Below are 10,276 nucleotides of genomic sequence, written 5' to 3' on the forward strand. Positions count from 1 at the left end.
TCTCATTGTACTTGGAGGAAGGAAGGGCAATTGAGCTCGAAGTTGATGGCATATTCTCTGTCGTATAGTTCGGCCAGAGCACGTTCGAATCAACTACTCACCTCATACTCAGGTCGAGTTTGCTCTCAACGAACATCTAGACAGTCCAATATGAACCCGTGACACACTTCGGAGTCAAAGCTTCGATGATTGTTTAAGCTCTTGGATTCACAGTCAAGGCAATACCATATATGTCCATGGCTATCTGCAGCTCCTAGACGTCCAAGACGACGGATAAAGCTAGCATAATGGCGCCGCAAATGCTCGATCGCTTTACCAATATCCTAAATGTCTTCCCCATGTTCCGTACACGTGTGTTCTATGGTATTAGAAGATCTTAGGAGCACATTAGAAGAAGAGCATCATCCTTATTTTCTCTGGATACGTGAGGATCACTGACTTGCCTCTGCAATAGGGGTTATCGAATCTCCGGGCGATGTGAGCTCCCGCCTTCCAGAAATTGCCATCGAATATAGTAATGTGCCTAGGTAACGAACGGTTCCAATTACACCACGTTGGCTTCGAACTGGATCCTGACAACATTGGGCCGACAAGTATTCGGCTGGCAATGGATCGAAGCGGACCTGTGTCAGCCGACTGCCATCGGACTAATGATGATTGCTCTGAGTTCTGGTTTAAAAGCCCCTTCTCATCTCTTTTATTTTCTCCTTTTCACATCTCTTCGTATGAAATATCAGCTATTCTAACTATGTCTATGAACTTTAACGACTGTGGCCGCGTCCGCGACGGGTTCCCGCGACCCTTCCCGGAAAGGCCTTCAAATGTTATGGAACAGCTTCGTCTAGATGGAAAGGTGGCCGTGATCACTGGCGGAGCAGATGGAATTGATTTTCTGTTGTAGAGGGGCTGGTAGAGGCCGGCGCCAATGGTCGCTCTGTGGTACAACTCGTGAGTGATACGCCAGATAGTGGATATTGCGGTACACAGACTCACTATGCAAGCCGACAGAAAAACGACGTGGCTATCGAAAAGTCCAAGGGGCTTGCTCTTTCTCATAACATAAAGTCTAATGCATACAAAGTCGATGGTGGATCGTCAACGTGCCCACTGATCAGCCTGTCTACAATGGTAGCAAAGCGTTTGTCACCCATTTTGGCAAGTCTTTGGCTTGTGAGTGGCGGGAGTTCGCGAAGGTGAATATCGTTTCACCAGACTTTTTCGACACTAAGATGGGAGCTAGTCCCCAGACTGTTCATGAGGCGTACCGCATGTCAGTCCTGGGGCGGCAAGGTCATGTCAAGGAAATAAAGGGACTGTATCTCTACTTCGCTAGCGATGCCTCAACTTACATGACGGGTAATGACGTAATGACGTCCTCATTGATGGAGGCTATGTATTACCATAATCTAGGATATCATCAAAGGGTATTGTTGGAACCATTATTCAGCTGATATGCCTAAGTCATGTGACTCCTTGGCATAGGCAGCTGATATATCTTCAACGAAGCGAGTAGTTTAGAATAACACTTCACTTTTACCCACCGAGCATATACCTACATTCAGTTGAATCGATAGGATATCTGCTTAGGGCAATGACCAAGTCAACCGACAGGTATATAGGCCTAGACCATGTTGGCGGTGCCTCGCATGTTTGACCTTCCGAATGGAGTTTAGTGCACCACATGACCCACACAGCGATCGTAGATAGTTAGCTAGTCTGCAGCCTCGCTGCATAGAATTGATCAAGCATTCCACCAATTTCATCGTCAGCCATGCTGTCAGACCATAAGTGATTACGAAATAGTTAATGAAGCAGCTTTTGACGATGTATAGAAGCAAAGTCCAGCTCCATCCGTCTGGCGAACAGCTAAGATATGTTATCAGGACACAACCTACAATACATGGATGTCTGAACATGCGGTTAGCAGCGGTATTAGTGCTATTATTGACTAGTATTCTCATATATGGAGATAGAAGCCCATTTTTGCTTATACCTTGATGAGACCGAAGAAGTTATATTCAAAAACACGAGGCAACTAATAGAAATAAAAATAGGCCACACTGCCGAAGGTAGCAGGTCACGCTGGCGAGTGCTACCGATAAATTAGGACAACAAGCCTGAATAGTATTCGCCGGTAACAAATTTTCTTGTTGATCGGTGTGCGGGTATAGTAGTTCCAGGGCCGTATACTGAGAAGTAACAATTGAATTCAATCATCTTGAACACTTTGGATAAGATTTTTGATGCCATGCCCATTTTTTGTCATCTCCCAAGCATCAGGCGCTTTCTCAAATGGGACGATAGTGCTGATCAAGGACCTGACAGAAATTCTTCCAGAGCTGATGAAAGAAAGCGTGACTTCATAATCACCCGGTGCGTATCGCCAGGCTGTTTTGAAAACGGGTTCTTTCTCGCACATATGTAAAACAGGTAGCGTCAAATATGGCTTTTCAAGGCCAATTTGGACAACTACGCCTCCCGGTCCAGAAGCATAAATACCTGTCTGAACAGAGGATTCAACGCCTGTGCACTCGAGGACAACGTCTGCTCCCTCGTCGATTCCCAGCTCTTTCTTCATCCTAACTGGTTCAAGTTGAGGGGAAGAATTTGAATCCGACATAAAGGTCTTACATCCAACAAAACTTTTAGCGAAATCAAGCTTACTCTGATTGATATCAGAGACAAAGACTTCTTTCGCGTCGAAGGCTTTTGCTGTCGCAGCTGCAAGAAGACCTATATTTCCTGAGCCCTGGACAAGCACAACATGCCCAGGTGCTAGCCCAGCAAGTCGAGCACCGTGAACAGCAACGCTAAATGGCTCCACCAGGACAGCTTCTTCCAGAGAGACAGAGTCTGGGATCTTGTATACAAAATCCCCCGGAGTTCTGAAAAGCCGTGCTAGTGTACCATGGTTATCTGGGGGATCCGCTGCGAACTTCATTCCAGCGTAGAGATTATATCTCCTAGCCTTGCACTGCTTGCACCGTCGGTATGAAAAGCTAGGCTCAATTGACACACGATCACCTGGCATAACACTGGCCACTGCTGGTACAACGGAGTGAACAATACCGGATGCTTCGTGTCCCATTACAAGGGGCTTCTCATCAGACACCATCCGCATTACACCACCATGAGTCCAGAAATGGGCCTGGTATTGGTGTTAACAGTTGTTTGTAATGCCAACCAGATCTAAACTCACGTCGCTCCTGCAGACCCCCACATACGAAATGCGAACCAGATAATCACGGGGATCTTCAATTGGAGTAACTTCACGGTGCTCAAAGCGAGCTTTTCCAGGCCCATAGAGAAGGCAGCACAGATTCTTTTGTAACGAGGTCAGCGACGATGTGGATGTTGTAACAACGGAACGCTTACGGTTTCTGTCATTTTGCAAAGCCAGGATCTTCATGTTGTGACAGACAGACTGCAAATGAAATGTTGGAAATCCTCAAATTTGAAGAAGTGATGAAGCAAGCACATGACTGCCATCGGCGCATTGTCTGCGTCGGACTGAGTTTGGCCGATGAACCCGCAGTAGAAAGACTTCAACTACACACAACGGAGCACTCTCTGCCGTATACGAATATCTCGACATGAAATATCAGCAAGTGGGTCGGACAAGACCTGGCCCCCATGAGCTTCGAGTGGTAGGTAATGCTCCGTCATGCCATTGCACTTTTATCTACTCACTGAGAATCGCTAGTGCAAAGAATGCAGGGTATGCGCCATTCTCCATTTACGTATGAGCAGCCAGTAACGGTACTTGGTCTTTCAGAAACGCAAGAGCAAGGTAAGAAAGATACACGGTTGATCACATTGTCACTGCTCAGGGTCACTAACGTCCGAGAAGTGCTCGGGGTCCTCACCATGCAATTACTGCGCTACTGCCAAGAAGGCCTGCATCTACGGTGTGGCTCCGTTTTGGACACCCTTGACAAGGAAGTAAGGTGTCTATGTTGGCTCACTTTGAGGTCTTCTACTCATAAAGCATAGGAACCTCGATGCGGCAGAAGCTCGCTGCTCAGCCTTGATTTTTATGATTTCTAGAATAAAGCTGGACCTGGATATTGAAGCTCAGTTGATCAATCAAGGGGGTACGAGGAATCTCGAAAGATACTCAACGGAATCGATGGAAGCATCCCACGAGCCAAACTCAGATGACGAGAGCGCGGTCTTGTCGGATAAATTCGAATGGCGAGAAACCCCATTGACATCACAGCCAGGACAACAGCAAAGTCAACTGGATGGGATGACATCACTTCCAATGGGAAGAACAGAGTCGGGTTATCTGGGTGAGTACCCATGACTGAAGCCCCAATACCTAGTCTGACATAGTATAGGGCCTAGCTCTGGAACCAGTCTCCTTCGAACAATCTCAGACTTGATTCCAGAGAACACAGAGTCAGGAACTGGTCAACCAGAGAACACCTCGCCTGCAAACACCAATTCAACGGAGAGCCCAGCTCTATCGATAGACCTTGGGAACGCAGCGACTTTCGATAATTTGATCGGTGCTTATTTCATGTGGTATAATCCTTCATATCCAATTCTGCATGAGAACACCTTCCGTGAGAAATACCAAAGTCGTCACCAAATACATTCTTGGTCGAGCTGGCATCCAATTTTCTTCTTGTTCTCGCCATTGGCGATTAGATCTTAGCAAAAGGCTTAGACACGAAGCAATCCAGGTATTATACTGCCGCTAGATTCCGAATGCCAATGCGCATGTTGGAGTCGGGAACAATGTTGAACGTGCAAGCGTTTCTCCTGATGGTATCCACTTCCATGACTGAGGAAGTGACGGATATATCGCTAATTAATCTACAGGGAAACTACCTCCAAAAAAGGAGATCGCCCAAATACAGGATACAACTTCATTGGCATTGCTTATAGGATGGCTCTTGGCTTGGGTCTGCATCGTGAACCCCCCGGAGCAGCATCAGCAGACACGTTGTATAATGAACAACGAAGTGTTGTTTGGTGGATCACGTATTGCTTTGATAGTGGCCTTAGTTTGACGACCAGGAGACCCTTGAACGTTTCGGACTCGTTTATCGAGACCCGCTTGCCACGAAACATTGACGACTCTGTACCTCAAGACAAGGCTTTACCGACTTTAGTGATTATTAATAACGTTTATAGGCTTGTACCTTCATCTACCTCCCCCTATGGAGCAACCTACGGTCTACTCAGCTATTATTGCACAGGCACGATTGATGTCTATTGGCAATGTGGTCTTCAACGAACTGATTTCTTCGATTAATCAAGGTGCTTGGGACCTCAAGGTTTCTCGATCCATCGATTGCCAATTCAAAGCATGGAAATTATCACTGCCCCAATATTTCACGGCTCAGGACATCCCAGTTGGTTCCGCGGACCACGAGCAATCGTTATGTGGAAAGAGCAGAATCTACGAGATGCTGTGGTGGGGATGCCAGCGCAAGTGCAATCAACCTTTGGACAGAGAAGAAGCACAAAACATGTGTCATTTCGCGGCAGTCGAAACAATCCAAGAGATCGCCAATTTCTGTCAAAACAACCAGTATAGCTTCCACACCGGTCTCAGCTAGTACGCGACCTACTTCCTTTTCCAAGCAACTGTTGTTCTCAGCATCCATTACCTTCGACCGGCCCAGCGTCCCGATCATGGCGTGTATAAAGTTACCGAGGAGCTATGGCACTCATCCATCCAGAGATCTCGGGACTGCTTTGCCTCCTTAAGCTATCATAACGAAGCTGCAATGCGGTGTCTTGCCGTTCTGGACCGAATAAGGGATCGATCGCTGCCCTCCCAGGCGACTAAACCATCGGGGTCAAATTCCCGGCTTGATGCTTCGCGCCTGCAGTCTATAGCTGACAATACGGATGCAATTTCTGCGCCGCTAGCGGTTGATCCCACTCTTCATTTATTTTTTGAAGATTCCCAATGGGACAATGGTCTATTTGAAGGGCTTACTGGGTTTCCGAGCACTGGCGAGGTTGAACCGTTTGATTATATGCCTGTTAATAGTCTCGCGAGCTGTCCAGGAGCTACCGAGCCCGGATATGAAACGCAATAGCCATGAACCTATGATTCCTATCAAGTCGTATGTGCATAAAATATCAGCATGGTGTCTTTGCTACTGAAAAGTTCTCTTTTTCCTATCCACGAGGCCTTGTATAAAAGTACCTGCCTTACCTAGGACTGTGGGTCATGTGTGCACTAACCAGAATAGGTCTAGTTTGAGACCCGCCAACAACCGCAACCGCTCCCAAACATAAACTTCGTCAGTTTTACGTCTGGACTACCTCTGCAGTAGTATTCAGGATCGGTTCCGTCCTAAAGAAATGCCACAAATGGCGAGACGCTTTGGAAAATCGTATGTCGCCGCTCAACAAGTTGACAGCATGAACCACTTACCAACAATGCCACAGTATTCTCAGTGGAGGAATCGTGCATATCAGCGTGGGCGCTGATGAAATTCCATTTGATGTGCATTTGGAGTTGTTGTGCGACGGCTCCCCCTACTTCGATTCCTTATTTAAAGACCGAAGTGAGAGACCTATTTCGGAAGACCCCCTTCAGTTTCCAGACGATGATCCAGACACATTCTCTGAATTTCTGGGTTGGATGTATCAAGGGGAGATTTCCATCGAGTTAGCTACTCCGAAACGTATGCGCAACTTGTTTCAGCTCTGGGTTCTTGCTGGCAAATTCGAAGTTCCTACACTACAAAACAACGTTATTCAGTGCTGCAAAGTCGGTCTAGATAAAAATTCTTATGCTATCTTTGGGTGCGACACGATCAAATACGTTTATACTCACACGTTGCCCAAATCACCACTACGCTTGCTTCTGGTCGACAATTGGACGCAAAACGCAACCAAAACGCGCTTTTTAAACCGACAAGAAGAACTACCTCCTCAGTTTCTCAATGACCTCTGCTGCGCCTTGATTGAAGAAAAAGAACGTCGAACGGATACACCTACTGGATATATGGATTCGGTGGAACGCTATTTTGTGCCTGAAGCGGCTGATAACAAAAGAGAGCCCTTTACACAAGCAGGGGACGACCCAGGTACTATCAAAACTGCAACCCGTGAACAAATAAGAAACAGGAAAATCCTCCCCTTGGGTCACGCATACAAAACATCTTCTGCTAGTCCTCATTCAAGTGAGGGTGACCGAAAGAGTGAGATATAGTATGAGATGGAAAAATGGGAAGGCTCGGAAAATGGTGTATTGTTCGAGTCAAACATGCTATTGTCCAGTCATTCTGACCAGATGATAGAGCAAACAGGAAGGATCGGAATTTGTGGATTGTGATGTTTTGGGGGTTGCTTCGCCGTTCTCTGTTATTGCTAAGCTATCAATTTACCGAGCTAATATTGAATCACTGGTAGCCATTCAGCAGCCATTTTCAAGTTAAACCAGAAAGTCTAGGGCTACAGTTATATCGACTTCATTTTCATTAATACTACTTCCAGGTGGTCGATCGCAAGATACCGCTGATAAAAACAGTAGTAAAGAGCGCCCATAGCATACTCCTGCATCTAGAACACCTACACCCCTTACTTGCTTGCACTTGAAGCACCCGTCAACCATACCGGGTGGAGACTCAAAACTATCGATCTTTCCCATCTCTGGACTAAAGTCCGGACCATAAACCGATAAATGTCTCCAACTAGATACCCAAAGGTCTGGAATTCTGTCCGGCGATTTATTCCAGTCGTTTTGCTTATTTATGTCAGAAATTAAACCCTGAATATGTTCTTTACTGGTAGATTTCACTACGGCCCTGATTCAGAAGGCGATTTGTGCTATACAGAGTAGTTTCTCTTTATCGAGTGCAGAAAAAAGCCACGCGAGCGAACTTTTGTCAATGTCGTAGTCAGGACACGAGCTGCTGTCCAAAATATCGTGAAAAATGGTGGCAACTCTGACCGCGTTACCAATGTAATGATCTGGTAGAGGAGGCTGGAAATGACGACGCAGGTTTACTGGTATAGAAACCCCGGCGGAGTTCGACAATACATGTCCATTTCTGGCACTAGCTCGCTCTATACAATATCCGATGACTGCAGCCAGGACATTGTTGGGAGAGGGCGGGCCATGCGAGTGGCTACTATCGATGACTGTTTTGTTTTGGGAATCTTGGTTTCGGCGCAGGAGAATCGGCATTGGGCTGCTGCATAGATCTCGGAGATGCATGAGCTTTTCATTTGAGAAGACAAATGAATGGGTGCTGAGATCTGGGCTCGAGAATCTTGTCGGTTTCGATTCGTCTGGTGCGGGGACATCATTTGTGGATTTATTTTCTAGTTGCCGGTCTCCCGAGGCATCGTTCCGATGTGGATTAAGTGAATCGACAACTCTAGATAGTTGCATTCGGAGCTCTGATTCGATCTTTCCATTTGGGATGGGGGCACGTCTTGCGCAGAAGAATCACAACAGCTTTCAGCCAGTAGTTTGAGAATGATCCCGGCTCCCGTCACATCGGCGATGTGGTGATTGAAGCTCATCCCTAGCAAAACCCCATCAGCCAGTAAGTTGGCCTGGAAGCGCACAACAGCCGTGGGCCCAGTTGGGCTTATGACCAGCGGTAATGGGCAGTACGACTGGTCAAGGCTCGCAACATCCTGCTGGATTGGAGAATTCCCATATCCAGAAGGTTGGCTGTTTGGTAGTCTCTTATCATGGATGTGTCTGACGAAGAGCATTGGAATATCTTTGATTGAAGAGCTCGGCAGTTGAACTTTCATACGTCCAGCCCTTCCGTCTGAGTCGACATCTGTCACGATCTCTCCCGATAAGAAAGGAAGACGCGAGAGTAGTATATCTACACCGTTTTGAAGGCGTAAAAGACAAGGCCGATATTCAGATAAACGAAAGCTAACGAAAATGGTCGGACATATGGAAGGCACAATGTGATCCAAAGGAGTAAGTGAAAATGGTATGAAGTCATCTAGCTCGTCCATCTTGCGTGGAGAACCGGAATAAAAAAATTCTATGATTATCCTGTCTTGAGGTGTATGAAAAATGAGGGGAAATGGGTGTATTAAAAAATAAATCTGATCAAGGTTCCCTTTAAATTTCCAGGTCCCTTCATGTCATGACGTGCCATTAATTTATGTTTAGTTAAGTTCACCGAACCCAGAATTCGCCACAAGAACACAACATCAAACAATGGTGCAAGTAATTCATGAACCAAGTAGGTTTCAAATGTCCGTTTCGAAGTCGGAACTCGCGTTTTCAATAACAATGTCTATTGCTCAAGGAAGAGGACTAAGCTAGTTGGTTATCGAATCAATTGCATATTTACGGCTTAAAGATACTACAAGAAAATTACATAGAAAGACATGAAATTTATGGGCTGGACGACAGTACAGCAAAACCCTGATTGATGATTTAAACTCCGTGGGCAAATATCGGCACACGCAGAACTGACTTTGCTTCTTTCCTTATTCTGCAAATCTTTCACTCTAATTTCACTTTTTCAAAACTCGGCGGATTTAGTATTAAATTTCCTTTCAATAAAATTAAGTCTTTTACCTTCAAAGAAAACGCAGTCACCCTCTACTACATTTCAGTACCATTGCTAGCAACAAGTTACGAAAGATTGCACCAGAGGCTAATATTAATTATGCTGCCTGTTGATTGCCTTAATGCAAATAGCTGTAAAAGGTCCATACTTATCAGTTTTATGCGCCCTTTTTACCAAAAGGTAGGTAGGCATTGTCTCAATCCTCTACCTTACTCTTTCGGTATCTTCGCATTAGTTGTAGGTTTGAACCTTGCTTCAGGCTCAATGTAACAAAGAAGAAAATTATGTAAAAGAAGATACAGTTATATCCATTTAAAGTACACTGTACTACTTTAAAAACCTCTCAATTATGTTATCCTGCGTCAACCTGAACTATCCTTGGTATAATTTCCTTGAGACTGTTGGATCTTCAACATTTCGGAATTCTACCTTTATGCACCCATGATTAACTTTTCCTATCCAATTCTTCTTTTGACTCTAACAGCATTACCATGCCATGCCTGTCTCCTGTCTAGGAAAGAACCCTTTTGCTTGGTGGGAATAATGACTGTGGGGAGGAATCTTGTCATTTCCTTTTCCAGAACTGTTGTTATACCTTCTGCGCACATATAAAGGATTCATCGTATAACGTCGATTTCCTCTAAGCCTCCTGGTGGACTCAAATTTGATTTTGAAACCCACTGCTGAGTAGAACAGTCACCGATCGAACATTACTTCGCTGATTACCTCAGGCATTCTCTTAGATCTCAAAA

The 10,276-nt window shown here is 45.5% G+C and overlaps 2 protein-coding genes across 2 annotated transcripts; one reads left to right on the forward strand and one right to left on the reverse strand.

Annotated features, from left to right (window-relative positions):
- Nucleotides 1–2,209: 2,209 nt before the first annotated feature.
- Nucleotides 2,210–3,409, reverse strand: KD926_001776 (NAD(P)-dependent alcohol dehydrogenase; the record flags this gene model as incomplete). The annotated part of the gene is made up of 2 exons (XM_053105360.1): nt 2,210–3,148; nt 3,200–3,409. The coding sequence occupies 2 exons, from the start codon at nt 3,407–3,409 to the stop codon at nt 2,210–2,212; spliced, it is 1,149 nt and encodes a 382-aa protein (XP_052951476.1).
- Nucleotides 3,410–4,129: 720 nt separating this feature from the next.
- Nucleotides 4,130–7,183, forward strand: KD926_001777 (transcription factor domain-containing protein; the record flags this gene model as incomplete). The annotated part of the gene is made up of 6 exons (XM_053105361.1): nt 4,130–4,292; nt 4,341–4,524; nt 4,828–5,119; nt 5,208–5,569; nt 6,297–6,359; nt 6,415–7,183. The coding sequence occupies 6 exons, from the start codon at nt 4,130–4,132 to the stop codon at nt 7,181–7,183; spliced, it is 1,833 nt and encodes a 610-aa protein (XP_052951477.1).
- Nucleotides 7,184–10,276: the final 3,093 nt, after the last annotated feature.

Source organism: Aspergillus affinis (genome assembly GCF_023601865.1).
Source record: "Aspergillus affinis strain CMG 70 chromosome Unknown NODE_136_length_94364_cov_86_416405, whole genome shotgun sequence".
Lineage (NCBI taxonomy): Eukaryota > Fungi > Ascomycota > Eurotiomycetes > Eurotiales > Aspergillaceae > Aspergillus > Aspergillus affinis.